Source organism: Diceros bicornis, chromosome 4 (assembly GCF_020826845.1).
Source record: "Diceros bicornis minor isolate mBicDic1 chromosome 4, mDicBic1.mat.cur, whole genome shotgun sequence".
Taxonomy (NCBI): Eukaryota; Metazoa; Chordata; class Mammalia; order Perissodactyla; family Rhinocerotidae; genus Diceros; species Diceros bicornis.
Genome location: NC_080743.1, coordinates 69011984 through 69033061, shown reverse-complemented (window position 1 = coordinate 69033061; position 21078 = coordinate 69011984). Strand labels below are relative to the sequence as shown.

The 21078-nt window shown below is 35.8% G+C and overlaps 1 protein-coding gene across 1 annotated transcript in view; it reads left to right on the top strand.

Moving 5' to 3' along the window:
- SH2D1B (SH2 domain containing 1B) overlaps positions 1 to 21078 on the top strand; it is a 30557-nt gene continuing 9479 nt past the window's right edge. The window contains exon 1 of the mRNA XM_058539696.1: positions 1 to 212. Coding sequence (XP_058395679.1) covers positions 79 to 212 — 134 coding nt within the window. The 5' untranslated portion in view covers positions 1 to 78. The remainder of the gene's footprint in view (positions 213 to 21078) is intronic.

Below are 21078 nucleotides of genomic sequence, written 5' to 3'. Positions count from 1 at the left end.
CCCCATTAGGCCAGCTGCCTCCACTTCCCTTCTCAAGGCCGTCGCCCACTGGATTTCAGGGATACGAGAGGGCTCTCCATGGATCTGCCTTATTACCACGGGCCTCTGTCCAAGAGAGACTGTGAGACCTTGCTGCTCAAGGAAGGGGTGGATGGCAACTTTCTGTTAAGAGACAGTGAGTCTCTTCCAGGAGTCCTGTGCCTCTGTGTCTCGTGAGTAGCCTCATCTTCCATGCATTTGAAACTTTGTATTGAATGTAGTAATGATAACCAAAGTCCTAATGAGCAGGGTGAGAAATAGCTGGACACTGCAAGGAGAGGTTGGAAGGAATGTGTCTGTCTAAGCTTCTCCAGCTGCGCTTCTCTCCCTGGTACAAATGCCACAGGAGCAGACTCTCTGGAATAGCCAAAGTGGGGGGCAGTGGTGGTGAAGGGAAGGGCTGCAGGAAGCATGGGCGGTGAGGGGAAATGCAGAGAAGGTAGCCATGTGAGAAAGGTCCTTTCCAGTAGAAGTCACTTTATTTGGAAATATAACCGTATGGAAAAGGCTAGGGACCTTTTATGAAATTTCAGCTTGAGAGAACACGTTTTTACATGTATTCTGCTGGCTCCACTTGCAATACTTAAAATACTTATTATATTTCAAATTTTGTTAGATTTGTAAAGGGCTTCACACACATCATTTCCTTTCATCCTTCTTGTCATCTGTCAAGGCAAGCATAAGCAGTCCCCATTTTCTAGATGAGAAACAGAGACCTGGAGTTCTCAAATGACTTGCTTGTGTTAAAATTCATCTGGCATTTCCAAAGGTCTGAGTTCAGTATGAAATTCCAGGCCAGAGTATCAGAGCTACCATGTTTAGCCCAGTTTAGAAAGCAATTCAGAACACATATCAGCGGGAATCCACTATCTTTAAGTATCCTCCTCTTTACAGAGAACACTGAACTTTTTCTTCTACCTGTTATAGGAATTAAAACTCAAATTTCTCTATGGATGCACTTCAGTGCTTCTTAGAATTAGGGAGCTATGAGTACAAATTCAAAGAATGATGACATACCATTTTTGCCTATTCAATGGGCAAGAATTAAAACTATGAAAATACTCAGAGGTAATTAGAGTGCTGGGAAGCAGACAGCCTTGCACACGCTAATGCAGCCTCTTTGGATGGTAATGTGGCCAAAACATAATATACATGGATATAACCCTTGACCTCAAATTTCACTAATAAAAATCTATCTTATAGTTATGACTCCACAGTATGTGCAAATTGGCATTAACAAGATTGGGCAAATCTATGTATGGTGTGAAAAACCTCTAAGATCTATTGTTGTGTAAAAAAGGCAAGATGCAAAGTTTGATTCCATTTGTGTAAAAAAAAAAAGATACCTATATCCTTGTATATTCATATAAAATTTCTAGAAGGTATACAAGAAACTTATAATAGTGGTTACAGCTGGGAATTTAGATGGAGTGAGTTAGGAAAAGGGTTGTGGATTCATTCTTTTCATTTGATAACTTTTTTTTACTGTTTAAATGTTTTATTTGTGTGCGTATTATTTTTGTAATTTAAAAAATGTCTATAAAAATGTAGTGAATACCTACTATCTATTCAAACACTGTGCTAAGGCCTGGGAAGATTCTAAGGTGATTTCAAGCCTTCTAAGAAGGCTTAGAGGAGGTGGTATTTGAGCTGGGACTTAAAGAGTGGGTAAGATTTGGTTACATGGAAATGGGATGGAAGGCGTTTTAGGGAAGGGTGGAGGTAGGAAAAGAGGTCTAGAATAGAATATTTTAAAGCACACATGAATCACGTAGGGTGCTGGAAAGGTAGTTTGGAAACCAACTTTCAGAAAAGTAGGTGTAGCATAGTATTATGGGGTCTTTAAAAAAATGATTCTGTAGCTAATGGGGGAACATGGATGGTTTCTGAGCAGAGAAGTGACAAGACTGGTGCTGAGTTTAGGAACTCCAATCTGATATGGAGAATGTACCGAAGCTGACAGATGATGGCCATAGAGACTGTTGTGTCTCTGGATGGGAGATGGGGAGGAACTAGCTATGGTGGGGCAAGCAGTGGGAAGAGAAAAAAGAAGAAGTTGCAAGGGTGTGACCTTGACCAAGATCTCAGGGTAAGTAGTCTATTTTGGGATTCTCTTTAAAAATTGACATTTATTCTCAACTGTTCTGTGGTGTATCAATCTAGCTTATATATTCATCTAAAGAGAAAGTCACTAAGAAATGTAAAAAATAATAATAATAAATCAAATGGAGAGGCAAGAACCAATATTTGTTGGGCACCTGCACATGATCAAGCCTCACCCTACTCCTTGCCCATGTCACTGAAAGGCAGACAAAATTTCAGGAACCCTCAGGCTTAAGGCTCAGGCCAAATAGCCCACATCAAAATGGCTCTCATCATAGTCCTTGTGAAATTTTGTTATCACACAGATCAGTACAGACCATTCAATTCTAGTTGCTCAACAATTATTTAAAGTCTCTCTGGGCCGGCCTCGTGGCTTAGCGGTTGAGTGCTTGCACTCCGCTGCTGGCTGCCGGGGTTCGGGTACCGGTCGTGCACCGACGCACCGCTTGTCCGGCCATGCTGAGGCCGCGTCCCACATACAGCAACTAGAAGGATGTGCAACTATGACATACAACTATCTACTGGGGCTTTGGGGGAAAAAAATAAATAAATAAAATTATAAAGTCTCTCATATGCCAGGCACTATGCTAGACCCTCAGTTGGTGCCTTCAACACCGCTCAGAGCCTGGAGGAAGCAATAGGGAGGTAAATGGACACTGTGAGGTGTGGGATAACTGTAATGACCACTCTCAGCAGGGCAACTTCTAGTTTTCACAGACTGAAATACAAAAACTATAGGAAAGGTTAGAAATAAAGGAAGGAAGTCACAGAGACAGTTGGCCCAGCAGGATATAGCATTGACCAGAAAGCTATGTGGTAACAGTGGACAGGAAATCTTACCTGATCTCAGTATGATATAGCTTCCAGAAAACACCAACGTGCAAAATGTTGTCTGTGTAGTGTGACTTTGTGGGTGTCAGAAGTTGAAGCTAGGTCTGCCTTTAGAATCAGTACAGTCAAAATGAAGTGGATATTAGGAGATGGAAGGGACTCATCTGCAGCGTGAAGGTGAGGAGAGACTTTCTGTAGCCGCAGGAAGGCTGCAGGTGAGAAGAACCTGAACCTTGACTTACTGCACGAACTCACTGAGGAGGAAACAGCAATAGAAAGAATGAGTAGAAGAGACCTCAAGAGTCATCTCCAGCTCTCAGATTTTGAGCTCTTTGGAAAGACTCTAGAGTTCAGAAAGAAAAAATAATTCAAAATTTTTGTTGTTTTAGAAAATCAAATGCAGAGAAAGAATAAAAAGGAAAGCAGAAATTATCTCAATCTCACCACTCAGAAATCACGCTTTCTGATATTTCAGCACCCATCTCTCCAGACTTCTCTCTATGCATATGCACGTATAAGCAAATATATATGTGCATAAATGGTTCATGTTACATGATGGCCTGTTTCTTTCAATGTATTGTAGGTATCTTTCCACGTCAGAGAAAGCCAATACACATCATCCTTTCACGACCGCTTAGTATTTTATTGATTGGATATATCATAATTTAGACATAAGCACACAATTAGGTTATTTCCAATTTGGTCCAATGGATCCAATGTAATTTGAGACTATTAACATTTTTGTACTTACATCTTTGAAAGCTTGCCCAACTCTCTCCTTAGGATAAAATCCTAGATGTTTTAACATTTCTACACACATTGACAAATGAGTACAACAAAAGGTTGTACCAATGCACATTCCAATCAAGATCAGTGAGAAGGCCAGAAGTCAAAAGTCTTAAAACATTCTTTATTGCCTTGGGTTCCCCATTGTGTCATGGCATGGAAAAATGTAGAATACGTAGTTGACATCATAGGCCACAGTCAATTCCATTTCCTTCAGCCGATCCTTTGAAGTTTGGTTAAAATAAAACTAAAAACTCGAACATGAACAAGTTTCCCCACAACACTGGTTGTCTTGTATATACCCCACCACACTGACCTGTATTCTAACCTTTTCAACTCTCAACTGAAAATGTAATGCCAAAGATTTAAAAATGGTCTTTATAAGCCCTGTGTATCTCACATCTTAAATGGGGTTGAAGATTTCCGCAGGATAACCCAAAAGGTAGACATTTAAATACACCAAGTATTATAAACCTTAGAAATGATTGAGTGACTATCTGGATCTCATTCCTCAGTGTCATGGCCAGAGACATCTTCTACTGTGCCTCACACTGGGGGTCAAACCACCACATATTTACTGAAGACATAACAACAAATGCGGGAAATATTTTTTCTATCTAATGCCAAAAACCAACCACGAACATGGCAAGAGCCAAATACGTAAAATGAATGTAAATTTGGTTTGTATATTAGAGCAAAAACAAATTCCATTCATATACCTATTTATGTCATGCATTATGTTTACAGCTTTACTGAGGTATCATTGACACAAAGTAAAAAGTGGACAATTTGATGAATTTTGACATTTGTATACACCCATGAAACCATCACCACAGACAAAATAACAAAGACATCCATGACCTCCAAAACTTCCCTTATGCCCTTTTTAATCTCTCCTTACCACACCTCCCATCCACCCCCAGACCCCAGGCCACCATCACCTGCTTTCTGGCACTATAGATTAATATATATTTTCCAGAATTTAATATAAATCAAATCATAAAGTGGTAGTCCTTTTATCTGACTTCTTTCATTCAGAATAATCATTTTGAGATTCATCCATGTATCATGCATCAGTTACAAACATCGGAGTTCATTCCTTTTATTGCCGGGTAGTATTCCATTCTAGGGATATATCACAATTAGTTTACTCATTCATAGCTATTAGAACTAAACTTGCTGTGAATATTTGTGACCCAGTCTTGTGGACATATGTTTTCATTTCTCCTAGGTAAATTAGTAGGAGTGGAATGGCTGAGTCACATGTTCAGTGTAGGTTTATATTTTTAAGAAATTACCAAAGTGATTGCACTATTTTACATTCCCACTGGCATTATGAGTTCTGATTGCTCCACACCCTCACAAACACTTCGTATGGTCAGTCTTTTTAATTTTAGCCATATTAATAAGTGTGTAGTGGTATTTCATTGTGGTTTTAATTTACATTTGGCTAATGACTAATGATACTGAGTATTTTTTCATATGCTTATTTGCCATCTATAAAGCTTCCTTGATGAAGTATCCATTCAAATATTTTGCCCATTTAAAAACTGTATTTTGTTATTGAGTGTTGATGATTCTTTACATATTTTGGATGCAAGTTCTTTATGCGATAGGTGATTCCTGAATATTTTCTCCCATTTTGTGACTTGTCTTTTTATCCTCTTAACTGTATATTTCAAAGAACAGATGTTCTTAATTTTAATGAAGCCCAATTTATCAATTTTTTCTTTTATGGATTATGATTTTGGTATTGTATCTAATAAATCCTTGCCTAACTCAAGTCACAAAGATTTTTTCCTTTTTTTTTTCTGGAGTTTTATAGTTTTAGGTTTCACATTTAGTGTAGCCAATTCTTATTTAATTTTTATATCTGGGGTAAGGTTCAAGTTGAAGTTCATCTTGTTAAATATGCCTACCTAATTGTTCTAGCTCATTTGTTGAAAAGATTATTCTTTCTCCCAATGAATTTCCTTGGTGCCTTTGTAAAAAAAAATCTATTGACCATATGTTTGGATCTATTTCTAAGCTCTTACCATTGATCTTTTTTCCTATCATTATGCAAATTCTATATTGTATTGATTACTGTCACTTTATAACAAGTTTTTAAATCAGAGAGTGTAACTCTTTCAACTTTTTCAAGATTATTTTAGCTATCCTAGGTCCTTTTCATTTCCATACGTGTTTTAGATTCTGCCTTTCAACTATCATAAAAACAAGCCTGATGGGATTTAGACTGAGAATGCATGAATCTATAGATCAATTTGGGGAGAACTGATAATAATATTGATCCTTCTGATCCATGAACATGGTTTAATCTCTCCCTTAATTTAGGTCTTTTTTTTTTTTTTTTTTTTGCTGAGGAAGATTTGCCCTGAGCTAAGATCTGTTGCCAATCTTACTCTTTTTGTATGTGAGCCACAACCACAGCATGGCCACTGACAGACGAGTGGTGTGGGTCTGCATCTGGGAATGAAACCTGGGCCACTGAAGTGGAGCAAGTCAAACTAAACCACTAGGCCACCGGGGCTGGCCCTATTTAGGTCTTTTAAAATTTCTCTCAACAATGTTTTGTAACAGGTCTTGTAACATCTTTTGTCAAATTTATTCCTAAGACTTCATATGTTTGATGTTATTTTAAATAATGTTTTAATTTCACTTTCCACTAGTTCAATGCAAGTAAATAGAAACACAATTGATTTTTGTATATTGAACTTGTATCCTGCAATCTTGCTAAGCTCGCTTATTAGTCTGGCAGCTTTTTTGTAGAGACTGTGTGATTATCTACATCCCATCTGCAATTAAAGATGGTCGTAGTTCTTCCCTTTCAATCTTTCCATTCCATTCTTTTTCTTGCCGTATTGCACTAGCTAGGACTTCCAGAACAATGTAGACTAGAAGTGATGAGTGCAAAAATCCCTGTCATTCTTTGAGGGTAAAAGTATTGTTTTTACCATTAACTGTTTTAGTCCCTCTATTCCTAGTAGAGCTGAGAGTGTTTATCAGGAAAGTATGCAATTTTGTCAAATGCTTTTTCTGCAGCAACTAAGATGGTAGTATAAATTTCTGTTTTTTAGTCTGTCAATTTTTTTTAAAGATTCCACATATAAGTGATACCATGCAGTATTTGTCTTTCTCTGTCTGGCTTATTTCACTTGGCATAGTGCCCTCAAGCTTCATCCATGTTGTCACAAATGGCAGGATTTCCTTCTTTCTCATAGTTGAATAATATTCCATTGTATATATATATATATATGCCTCATTTTCTTTATCCATTCTTCTGTCGATGGACACTTAGGTTGTTTCCATATCTTGGGTATTGTGAATAATGTTGCAATAGATGTAGGAATACATTATTCATTCCCTTTGGATATATACTCAGAAGTGGAATTGCTGGATCATATGGCAGTTCTATTTTAATTTTTTGAGAAATCTCCATACTGTCTTCCATAGCAGCTGCTCCAATTTACATTCTCACCAACAGTGCATGAGGGTTCCCTTTTCTCCACATGCTCACCAACACTTGTTATTTCTTGTGTTTTTGATAATGGCCATTCTGACAGGCACAAGGTGATACGCCATTGTGGCTTTGATTTGCATTTCCCTGATGATTAGTGATGTTGAACATCTTTTCATGTGCCCGTTGGCTATCTGTATGTCTTCTTTGGGAAATTGTCTATTCAGATCCTCTGCCCATTTTCTAATTGTATTGTTTGTTTTTTTGTTATTGAGTTGTATTAGTACTTTATATATTTTGGATATTAACCCCTTATCAGATATATGATTTGCAAATATTTTCTCCCATTCAGTAGGTGGCTTTTTCATTTTGTTGATGGTTTCCTTTGCTGTGCAGAAGATTTTTAGTTTGATGTAGTCCCACTTATTGGTTTTTGCTTTTGTTGCCTTTGATATTGGTGTCAAATAAAAAAAATTATTGCCAATACTGATGTCAAGGAGCTTATCGCCTATGCTTTCTTCTAGGAGTTAATCAATCAATGTTCATTGATTTTCAAATGTTAAAACAATCTTGAAATTTATCCTGGGATAAATCCCACTTGATTGTTATGTATTATCTTTTGTATATATTGGTTGATTTGATATGCTAAAATTTTGATAAGAATTGTTGAATCTATGTCATGGGGAGTATAAACTGTATCTTTACTTTTTAAAATATCTATATCTGGTTTTCATATCAGAGAAATGCTAGCCTCATGAAATAAGTTAGGAGTAGTCTCTCTTTAATTTTCTGAGTTTGTTTACATTCGGTGTTATTTCTTCCTTAAATGTTTAGTTAGAACGCATCAATAAAGCCAAGTGGGCCTAGAATTTTCTTTGTGGGAAAGTTTTTAACTACAAATTTAATTTCTTTATTAGATATAAGGTTATTCTATTTATTTCTTTTTGAGTGAGTTTTGTTTATGTTTTCAAGTAATTTATACATTTCATTGATATCAAATAAAACTTTGTCAATTTTATTTATCCTCTCAAAGAATAGCTTTTGTTTTATTTATTTTCTTTATTGTTTTCCTCATAGCTCAATGATTTCTTTTTTCCTGTTTATTATTTCTCTTCTTATGCTAACTGATTTTCTGTCTATATGTTCTACTAATTATTTAGAGAAGGGTGTTGAGATTTCTGACTATAATCCTGCATTTATCTATTTCTTCTTGTAGTCTGTCAGTTTTGCTTCTGTATTTTGGGACAAACATTTAGGTGCATAAACATTTAAGATTGTTATATCCTCTTAATGAATTGGCTCATTAATCTTTTTGAAAAACCTCCTTTTTTATCTCTGGTTATAGTCTGGTTATATATCTGCTGGTTATAGTTTGCTTTGAAATCTACTTTATCTGATATTGCCAGCTTTCATTTATTAGTATAAATATGATATATTTTTATCATCAATTAACTTTTAACCTATTTGTGTCTTTGTTTTATATCAGGTCTCTTGTGGGAATCATACACTTAAGTCTCGCTTTTTTTAGCCAGTTTGACAATATCTTCCCTTTAATAGGAATGTTTAGACCATTTGTATTTAATGCAATTGTTGATATGATTAAGTTTAAATCTACCATCTTGGCATTTATTTTCTATTTATCTCATCTGTTCTTAGTTTCCCTTTTCCTCTTTTTCTGCCTACTTTTGGATTGAGTGAATTTTTTTTTATATATTTACAAATTATCTGTCTTGTGGGCTTGCTTGCTATAATTCTTTGCTTTTTAGTGGTTTATTTAGTATTTATAGTATACTTTGTTTAACTTATCATAGCCTATATTTGAGTAATATTATATCACTTTACCTATAGTATAAGAACCTCACAAGAATATCCTTTCATTTCTTCCACACTCTAATCAAGCCTTTGTGCTATTATTGTCATGCATTTTATTTCTATATATTTTATAAACCCTACAATAGATTATTATTATTTTTGCTTTAAGCAAGCAATTATCTTTTAAAGTGATTTTAAATATAAGAAAAAATATTCTTGCTTTACCCATATATTTACCATCTTTGGTAATCTTCATTCCTTTGTGTGTACAAGGGTTCCTCAACCTTGGCACTATTGAAATTTTGGATCTTGTGCAATTTGTGGAATGCCTTGTGCAATTTGTGATGACCAGCAATATCTCTAGACATTGCAAAATGTCCCCCTAGGGAAAAAAAAAATCACTTCTCGTTGAGAACCACTGGTATATATCCAAATTTCCATCTGGTATCATCTTTCTGTCTGCCTAAAGGACTTCCTATAACATTTCTTGTAGTGCATATCTACTAGTGTAAATTATTCTAGCTTTTGTGTATTTGAAAATATCTTCTTTTCACTTTCAGTTTTTGAAAGATTTTCTCTGGATATAGATTTCTAGGTTGACAATTTTTTCTTTCAATACTCTAAAGGGTTTGCTGTGCTGTCTCCTGACTTGCATTGTTTCTGATAAGAAGTTTGCTATAATTCTTATATTTGTTCTTCTGTAGGTATGTATCTTTTTTTCATCAACTGCTTTTAAGATTTTTCTCCTTATCGTTAGTTTTAGGCAATTTGATTTTGACATACCTTTGTGTCATGTCCTTTGTGTTTCTTGAATTTGGAGTCCACTGAATTTCTTAGATTTTTTTTTTTTATAGTTTTCATCAAACTTAAAAATTTTTTGTCTGATATTTCTTTAAATACTTTTCCTGTTCCCACTTCAGGGAATCTAATTACAGGTGTATTAGGCTACTCAAAGTTGTTCCACAGCTCACTAGTTTTCTATTTTTTTTTTTCAGTCTTTTTACTCTGATTATCATTTTGGATAGTTTCTGTTGCTTTGTCTTCAAGTTCACTAATTTCTTTCTTATGTAATGTGAAATTTGCTGCTAATCCCATCCAGTAGTCTTAATCTTAGACAATGTAGTTTTTACCTCTAGAATTTTAATTTGGGTGTCTCTTTGATGTCTTCCATGTTTCTGCTTAACAAGCTCTATCTTTCCTCTAGATTCTTGAACATCTGAGATAATTTTAATAACTCTGTTAATGTCTTTATCTACCCAGATGGATCCTAATGGTCTCCCTGAGTTGATGAGATAGAGCTAGGAGTCCAGGAAGGCCAAGGCACCTGGAGTTCATGGGAGGAGAATACAGAAGAGAAGAGAGAGATACTGAGAAGGATCTCCAGAGATCTGCAGAGGAGTTCCTTGATTCTTCAGCTTAGTGCTGAATAGCTCATGTGTATGAGGAAAGTACCCAAGGCAGGGTAAAAAAATCACCCAAAAGGAGCCAAGGGAATAATCTATGGAGCTTACACTGGTCTGGAAGTAGTTATTTCCTCACAGACGAGAAGAAAATCTCATAATTCATGGGCATCAGTTAGAGTAATAAGAAGGATACTGAACGGAATAGCGGAAGAGACTGCATTCTAGATTCAAGGCTGCTCTTGTCTCACCTAACAGAACTTTAAAACAAGCCCTCAAAAGATTGAACTATTTCCAAGGAACTTAACTGAATCCTAGAACAAAGTTCAAAAATATTTATAGGAATACAAAAACACCCAGCATGAAATAAGGTAAAATCTACAATGTCTGGAGCCCAATTAAAATTTACCAGATATGAATAGAGGCAGGAAATACAATCCATATTAAGAAGAAATGTTAATAGAAACAGACCTAGAAATGAACGAACATCATATTTTATAGTATATTAAGATAATTAAGGTCTTTCTGGGTTATATTTTGCCAGAGAAAGAGAAATGACACATCTTTTGACGTAAAGCCATGACTGTGTACTGCCATTCCTGTCATCAAATGAAGGCAAAATGGTTCTGACTACCTTGCTATTAGAAACTTTTGATAGCTAGCTAGCTAGATAGAGAGATAGCTCGCTTTTGTTTGATCTACAGCAAATCTTTTCCTATATCTAGGTGCCAGAACTGTGATTATTTTATCCACAAAAAGATGCACATTTGAAACTGCAGCTGTAAACACAATAACCTTTGATTGAGGTTATAATAATTCAGTCATTCTCCAAGACACGTCTGTTGTTTGCACTGGCCAAATAGATGAGTTAAATGAGAATGTGGTAGGAATCAGCACACTGCATATTTCATGATTTTGATAGTGCCTTTAGTACAGAAATTTCTTCCAGGAATGTGAAATTGCTTTTAGTTCACTATCTTGGCAGATGACGCCAGTTATAGGAGCTTCTGCTTGGTCCTTCTTACTACAATAGTCACCATTCTATGAATCAGAGAACCAATTAAAAGATTCTCCCAATTTCTCTAAGTGCATAACTGCATTCTGGAAGTGGGGAAATAACCATAGGATGGTCCTGCTGTCCCACTGCATCTACTTGAAATAGGCCCAGGTGAAGATTTCTTCTATCACCTGGCTACCACAAGTTCTGCCTCTGAACTGGTGGACCACGGGAACATTTGGGGACTCCAGGGATCAGTGTCAGTTCAGAGCTAGTATCAAATAACTCTCAAAAATACTGGGTATTTTTCCTTTCCCCAGTACACACTGCCCCTGGTAAATGCTGCATGTTCTTCTGGGAAAGGCTTGGAGAAGAGTGGTCACATTTCTTTCTTAAATGAATATAAAAATCCAGTAGCCCTCTCAAAAGGGCTCTGGGTCTGTGAACTGGATTAAGTATGCAAATTGGATAAGAGGTGCAAGAATCCCTACTATGTGAGTCAAGTCAGGGTTCTGCCACCAGACCTAGAATTTCTCTGTCTACATTTATATCAAATAGCACTTTAGGCTGCTCATCTATTCCATGCCTTGGAACCCAGTGTATCAATTAAACATCATCACAGATTCCTGTAGAGCAAACTGCTCTTACAAGGTTATATTCCTCTGGTTTATAATAATTGTGACCTCTTTGTCTCTCATTTGACTGCTGACACCTGACCTCTACTCTTCCTGGATCCCATTATTTCCATTGAAATAAGGGCACCCAATTCCATTGCAGGATTTCCCACTGTCAGCACCAACCTATAGTTGTTAGCTAGTTTTTAAGGATACTGGTGCTCTCCTCACAATGTATTCTTTAGTGCATCATGAAGGTGCCGTCCTTCAGACACCTGGAGGGGGTGAGAAATGACTAAGCAGTTTGCATAAATAGATCCATTACAACATTCCCATCTCCCTGATTCCTGATTCTCTTCAGATTCCTTTCTCTATAGAATGCCAGGGAAGTTTTGGCATTTTGATCTCTCTTGAATATAGGCCATGATTGAATCCATGCTTCAATTAACCAGTCTAGCAGAATATTTATGCCACTCCCAGGTGCATGAGTTAATACATTAAATTCTAAATCCCGGGTGAGTGAGCCCTTATTGATGAATTTAGCCAAACTAATGTTTATTTCATCCTTCTTGGTTAACACCCTTATATCTATTTCCATACATGCTCTTTGTATATGTCTCCCATTATGAACCCAATCAGAAGCCTGAAGGCAAGGTCAGAGCACAGAGAAGAGTGGGGATGTTTAGAAAGAGGATATGGAGATACAGAAAATATCCAGCACAGGTATATACTGATATTGAACACATTAAATTTGAAATGCCTAGTAGACATCTAAGCGGAGATGTTAAGTCAACAGGTGGATAAATGAGTCTGGAATTCAGGGGCAGGTTGGAGCTAGGAATGTAAATTAAAATATAGTTTGATGAGAATTAATATTTCTGCAATATTCAGTCTTTCTATTCAAAAACATTGCATCTCCCTTTATTCTGTGAAGTATTCTTTTATGTCTCTTGGTAAGACTTTTCATTATAGGCTTGGCACATTTCTTATTAGGATAATTCAATGCAACTCAACCAATATTTATTGTGTCTGTACTATGAAACAGGCAATGTGCTAGAGTGAACAAAGCAGACATGATTCTGCCCTTGTGGAACTCAGAGGCAAGTGTGAATTGCAGACAAGTAAATGGATAATTAGAATTCAGTGTGATAAATGGTATGTTTGGATAGTAATAGATGTTTTTTTTATTATTATTTTATTGAGGTCATAGTGGTTTATAACTGTGAAATTTCAGGTGTACATTATTATTTATCAGTTTCTGTATAGACTGCATCGTGCTCACCACCGATAGTCTAATTTTTATCTGTCACCATATATATATAGCCCTTTAGCCCTTTTGCCCACCCCCCCAACCCCCTTCCCCTCTGGTAACTACTAATCTGTTCTCTTTGTCCATGTGTTTCTTTATCTTTCACATATGAGTGAAATCATATGGTGTGTGTCTTTCTCTGTCTGTCTTATTTTGCTTAACATAATACCCTCAAGGTCCATCCATGTTGTTGCTAATGGGACGATTTTGTCTTTTTTTATGGCAGAGTAGTATTCCATTGTATGTATATATACCACATCTTCTTTATCCATTCATCAGTTGATGGGCACTTGAGATATCACCTTACACTAGTCAGAATGGCTACAATTACCAAGATAAAAAATAACAAATGTTGGAGAGGATGTGGAGAAAAGGGAACCCTCATACCCTGCTGGTGGGAATACAAACCGGTGCAGCCACCATAGAAAACAGTATGGAGATTTCTCAAAAAATAAAAAATAGAAATACCATATGATCCAGCTGTCCCACTACTGAGTATTTATCCAAAGAACTTGAAATCAACAATCCAAAGAGTTTTATGCACCCCTATGTTCATTGCAGCATTACTCACAATAGCCAAGACGTGGAAGCAACCCAAGTGCCCATTAATTGCGTAACGGGTGATTATTTTTCACAAGTTCCCCTCCTTTCCTCCTGATGGAGCACCCCACCTCAAGGTGCCCTGAAGCACTCAGTGCCCTGAATCATCAGCTCAGCTGCCTTGCGTTGCCAGGTCTTTGAGCAAAGCCTTGGATGGCAAAGATAGCATGTGGCTGGCTATTGTGGTATGTGGATACTGTCATATTGATTATCATAGTTTCATAAGACTTGAGACCTGTTAAGAGTGGAATACACCAGGTAAACCCAATCTACCCATCACTACTCTTCTTTCCCCATGACAATCAGCGTAGTCACCCCTTTCCACATCCCATCCTCCTAAAGGCACAGGGGGAAAAATCAGGGATACAAATTTTTAGACTGTATTCATTTTAGATCTGTTTTTTGAAGCATCTAAAACTTTGTTCTGAATACTGGACAAAGTAAAACCTCCCTAAAGAGAATTACCAGAGAATAAAAACATAGCCTTTACCACAAAATAGTGTATTTCAAAAGAGGTGAGGTTGATGGCAAAAATAATAAGTACTTAGTGGTGAACCCTTTTTATCTGTTTAATTGCTTTGTTTTTGTGTTTGGATAAAGACTGTTTCCGAACAGGTAAGCATCTGGAATCTAGAAAGTCAACCGCTGAGATTACTAAAGGCTTAAAACAACGAACTCTATATCTTGCTTTCAATAAAAAGATATCAGCTCCTATGAAGATCCAAATTGTCCAAAACAGATTTTTTCAAAGTTGCAGAACAAGAGATGGGATTGCTTGAAGATGAAAAAATCAAAGGAAAATATTTAAAGTTAGCTTATACTTACATCTTTACCATTCCCCAACTAGTGTAAATAGATAGAACTTTTCCAACAGATGCAAAAATTTGCACAAAAAAATCCTCAGAACTCAATGATGACACCACTGATACACCCTCCCTCCCTGCCTTCTTCTCTCTCCTTCCCTTCATTCTTTCCTCTGTCCTTCTTTTTTCTCTGTCTCAAAATTGTACTAAAAAAAGCTATTTTATTTCAAATTTTTCATTATTAATTTTAATTTAATAAGTTTTATGGAGTGTTTATTATTTTTGCATATTGTATTTTAATTAGTTTAATCTAATGATCATTCATGTTAGAAAATATGTATTTATTTTATGTTTTCATTAATTTACACTTTTACTTGATATTTTATAACATATTTATGATTTTTATTAAATCATATTAAATATTTAAATTTTTGTTAAATATTTAGATTCACTGATCTTTGCTTTTTAATAAATAAGAAAATATTAGCATTGTCTGTTCTGTTCCAATATTGCAATCTCAAAGAGCAGACATTTGGGCTCATAGATTGTACACATTTCAACTTTACTATATTTTGCCAAATTGCTAAGACATTAGTATCTAATTACACTACCACCAGTAGTATATAAAACTTTGTATAGCTCCGCATCACAGCCAATATTTCTTATTAGTAGGCTCTTAAATCTTTGCCAGTGTGGTATGAAATGATATCTAATTGTGGTTTAACTTGTTTTCCCCTGATTGATAGTGAAGTGAAGCATCTTTTCATACGTTTATTGGCCATTCTATTTGTCTTTTTCTTATTGTACACTAGTGTTTTTATTGTATATTAGTGTTGCAATTATTTTCTCCCAATCGGTGGACTTTTCCCTTTGTTAATGATATATTTGGATAAATAGAAATTTTAATTTTAATATAGTAAGTTTATTACTCTTTTCTTATAGCTTGTATTTTTTGTGATTTAAGAACTCCTTCCTTAACTCAATATAAGTTGTTCACTTATATTTAATTCTCCTAAGTTTAATATTTTTTTTTTCATAAATGAGTTTGCAATTAGAGTCTGAAGTAAGGATCCAATTTTATTTGTTTCCACATGAAAACATTACCATTACCATTTAACAAATAGTCCATCCTCTCCTCACCAATTGGCTGTGCCAGCTCTGTCATATATCAAGTTTTCACACATATAGGGGTCTGTTTCTGGGCTCTCGATTTTATTCCATTAATATCTTTTCTACCCTGGAACCAGTTCCTTGCTGTCTTAATTATAGCTTTATAAGAAGACTTGAGACCTGTTAAGACAGGAACACCCTCCCACGACCACCACCACAAACAAACACATACCCAATCTGATTTTTCTTCTTTAAAATTGACCAGATTTTTGTACAGAGGAGTGACGTGATCTGACTCACATTTTTTTTATTTTTGAAGTATAATTGACATACAATATTATGTTAGTTTCAGGTATATAACATAGTGATTTGACATTTGTATACTTTGTGAAATGATCACCATGAAAAGTCTAGTTACCATCTGTCAGCATACAAAGTTAATAAAATATTATTGATTATATTCCCCATGTTGTACATTATATCCCTATGACTTATTTATTTTATAACTGGAAGTTTGTACTTCTCAATCTCCATCACGCATTTCACCCTCCCAACTACCCTCCCCTCTGGCAACCACCAATCTGTTCTCTGTATCTATGAGTCTAGGTTTTGTTTTGTTTGTTTTGTTTTTTAGATTCCACATATAAGTGAAATCGTGCAGCATTTGTCTTTGTCTGTCTGACATTTGACTTAGCATAATACCCTCAAAGTCCATCCTTGTTGTTGCAAATGGTAAGATTTCATTCTTTTTTATTGCTAAGTAATATTCCATTGTGTACATATACCACATCTTCTTTATCCATTCATCCACTTGTGGGCACTTAGGTTGCTTCCATCTCTTGACTGTTGTAAGTAATGCTGCAATATATGCACATAGTGGTGCATATGTTTTCAAATTAGTGTTTTCGTTTTCATCAAATAAATACCCAGCAGTAGAATTGCTGGGTTATATGGTCGTTCTATTTTTAATTTTTTGAGGAACCTCCATACTGTTTTCCATAGTAGCTGCCCCAATTTACATTCCCACCAATAGTGTGTGAGGGTTCCCTTTTCTCCACATCCTCGGCAACACTTGTTATTTCTTGTCTTTTTGATAATAGCCATTCTGACAGGTGTAAGGTGATATCTCAATGTGGTTTTGATTTTCATTTCCCTGATGATTAGTGGTGTTGAACATCTTTTCATGTGCCTGATGGCCATTTGTATGTCTTCTTTGGAAAAATGTCTCTTCAGATCCTCTGCCCGTTTTTTAATCGTATTTTTTGTTCTTTTGTGATGGAGTTGTATGAGTTCTTTATGTATTTTAAATATTAACCCCTTATCATATGTATGATTTGCAAATATTTTCTCCCATTCAGTAGGTTGCCTTTTCATTTTGTTGATGGTTTCTTTTGCTGTGCAGAAGCTTTTTAGTTTGAAGTAGTCCCTTTTGTTTATTTTTGCTTTTGTTTCCCTTGCCTTTGGAGTGAAATCCAAAAAAAGTCTCTAAGACCAAGGAGCTCATGGCATATATTTTCTTCTAGGAGTTTTATGGTCTCAGGTCTTATGTTCAAGTCTTTAATCCATTATGAGTTAATTTTTGTGTATGGTGTAAGATAGTGGTTTAGTTTCATTCTTTTGCATGTAGCTGGCCAGTTTTCCCAACACCATTTATTAAAGAGACGCTCCTTTCCCCATTGCATATTCTTGCCTACTTTGTCATAAATTAATTGACCATATATGCATGGGTTTACTTCTGGGCTCTCTATTCTCTTCCATTGATCTATGTGTCTGTTTTTATGCCAATACCATACTGTTTTGATTACTATAGCTTTGTAGTATTGTTTGAAATCAGGGAACATGATACCTCCAGCTTTGATCTTCTTGGAAGAGTTTGAGAAGGATAGGTACTAAATTTTCTTTGAATGTTCGGTAGAATTCACCTGTGAAGCCATCTAGACCTGGGCTTTTGTCTGTTGGGAGGTTTTTATTTACTGATTCAGTCTCCTTACTAGTTATCTGTGTATTCAGATTTTATATTTCTTCATGATTCAGTCTTGGAAGATTGTATGTTCCTAGGAATTTATCCATTTCTTCTAGGTTGTCCAATTTGGTGACATATAATTGTTCATAGTAATCTCTTACAATCCTTTGTATTTCTGTGGTATCAATTGGAACTTCTCTTTCATTTCTGATTTTATTTATTTGAGCCCTCTCTCTTCTTTTTTTGGTGAGTCTAGCTAAAAGTTTGTCAATTTTGTTTCTCTCTTCAAAGAACCAGCTCTTAGCTTCATTGATATTTCCTATCGTCTTTCTGGTCTCTATTTCATTTATTCCCACTCTGATCTTTATTATTTCCTTCCTTATACTAACCTTGTACTTTGTTCTTCTTTTTCCAGTTCCTTTAAGTGTAGTTAGATTTTTTATTTGAGATTTTCTTATTTCTTGAAGTAAGCCTGTATTGCTATGAACTTCCTCTTAGAACCACTATTGCTGTATTCCATAGATTTTGGTATGTCATGTTTCTGTTTTCATTTATCTCTAGTATTTTTTTATTTCACGTTTGATTTCTTCTATGACCCAGTAGTTGTTTGATAACATGTTGTTTAATCTCCATGTAGTTGTACTTTTTCCAGTTTTCTTTTCTAACTGATTTCTAGTTTCATAGCATTGTGGTTGGAAAAGATGCTTGATATGATTTCCATCTTCTTGAATTTATTGAGATTTGTTTTGTGGCCTAATGCGTGATCTATCCTGGAGAATGTTCCATGTGCACTTGAGAAGACTATGTATTCTGCTGCTTTTGGATGGAATGTTCTGTATATATCTGTTAAGTCCATCTAGTCTAATGTGACATATAAGGCTGATGTTTCCATATTGATTTTCTGTCTGGATGATCTATCCATTGCTGTAAGTGGAGTGTTAAAGTGCCCTACTATTATTGTATTGCTGTCAATTTCTCCCTTTAGGTCTGTTAATATTTGCTTTATATATTTTGGTCCTCTTATGTTGGGTGCATGTGTATTTATAAACGTATATATTCTTGCTGGATTAACCCCTTTATCGTTGTGTAATGCCCTTGTCTTTTATTATAGTCTTTGTTTTAAAGTCTATTTTGTCTGATATAAGTATAGCTACACCAGCTTTCTTTTCATTTTCATTTGCATGGAATATCTTTTTCTACCTCTTCACTTTCAGTTTTAATGTGTTCTTACTTCTGAAGTGAGTCTCTTGTAGGTAGTATATAGATGAGTCTTGATTTTTTATCCTTTCAACTGTAACTGAGCAAGGGCTCGCTCTGCTTGCCACAATGTGATGCCAATCAATTGCAATATGAGTTGGTGGTCAAGAAAGGGATTTATTCAATTAGCTAGCAAAATTGGAAGTTGGTGGACTCACATCCCAAAGACCATCTTAAGCAAGCACAAAATCTTGAGGCAGTTATGTAGGGAGGAGGGAAGAATAGGGAGGCGTCAGACTGTTTCTGGCATCAATTCTCCAGACTTCTCATCTTCTGTTCTGCCCACAGGGTCTGACGTTATTTCCTTCCTTAAAAACACGTTTCAGTCTCAGATGGCCTCCTCAACCCTTTTGGTTCCTGAGAAATAACTCATTCCAATGTCAGCAAAGTTTCATATCAGATTTGAGAACCTGCTGATACATGTTAAAACACGTCTTTGTGGCCTTTGTACAATAGCCTGGTTATGGTATAGGTTAATGATTGGCAATATGTGACTAGCAGTTACACAAATACTCTATGTCTTTTGATTGGAGAATTTAGTCCACTTACATTTCAAGTAATTATTGATAGGTATGTACTAATTGCCATTTTGTTATTTGTTTTCTGGCTGTTTTCGTAGTTCCTCTCACTTCCTTTCTTCTTCTTTTTATCTCTTCCCTTGTGTTTTGATTATTTTCTTTAATGTTATGTTTAGATTCCTGTCTCATTTTCTTTTGTGTATTTACTATAAGCTTTTACTTTGTGGTTACCATGAGGTTAACATATATTATCCTACATATATAGCAGTCTATTTTAAGTTGATAGCAACTTAAATTTAAACACATTCCAAAACTCTACATTTTTACCCCACACACACATTTTGGTTTTGATGTCACATTTTACATCTTTTTATTGTATGTATCCTTAACTAATTATTATAGTTTTAATTAATTTTACTACGTTTGTCCTTTAACCTTCATAGTAGCTTTATAAGTGATTAATCTACTACCTTTACTATGTCTCTGCCTCTTCTACCTGTCTCAACATGGTCCTTCTAGCCCTTGTTTTGGAGAAGCAGTTCATGTAGTTTTCAGATCTTCTTTAGAGGGAAATGAGCCATATGTAGCTGTAGATTCAGTGTGTCTATGGAGGAGATGAGTTCAAGATCTTCCTACGCTACCATCTTAGACCTCACTCTGACTCACATTTTTAAAAGGACCACTCCAGCTGTTGTGTAAAGAATAATAATTAATGATGTCAGAGAAAGAGGAAAAAGTTGCTAGAACTCTGTCCTTGAATAGATGAAAGCAGATGGCATCCAGTGGAAATAGGAGGGATTAGCTTTAGAGAGCCACATGCGAAGTTCATCTATGTTAGTAAAGGCAGAGTATACAAACGCAGATGCAAATAGCTGTGGTGATGGGAATCTGGAAATTCTCTTCTGATTGCTTTAATCTTCTCAGTGAAATCATGAGTTAAGAGTGAGGCCTTGAGGGTTTAAGAAGAAAGGAGATGGTGTAGAATCATTGTTGAGAATGTGAAGGTAAATTAGTGCCTAAAGGGCAAGAGCCCACTTGAGGTTTGTGGTCAAATCTAAAGTGAGGCCAGGCAACAAAGTTGTATGTTTCTCCCCAGCCACATACAGCTGTAGAGAGTTGGGCTTAATCAGGGTTTTGGTTTTGCTAAATATTTGAGTAAATAAAGTGAAAGATGGTAAAGGAGTATATAAGGGAATGATTATAATGGTGGACAAGCAATTTAGGCTGGGTAAATAAGGGAGTGAAAACATGTGAGAAACAGTGAAAAGTGGTAGGATCAAAGGTTTGGAGGGTCTATGATATCAAGGGATTGTTGGGGTCAGCATACTAGAGGAAGGATCTGGAAAGACGAGAAGTCAGGAAAACAAAGTGGGATGCATGAAATTCACATTATGAAAGTATTGCAGTTACTAGCAATTACAAGGTCAAAGTTACAAGGAGGGCTATCTTCAACCTATGCCCTGCACTTGGTTTAACACT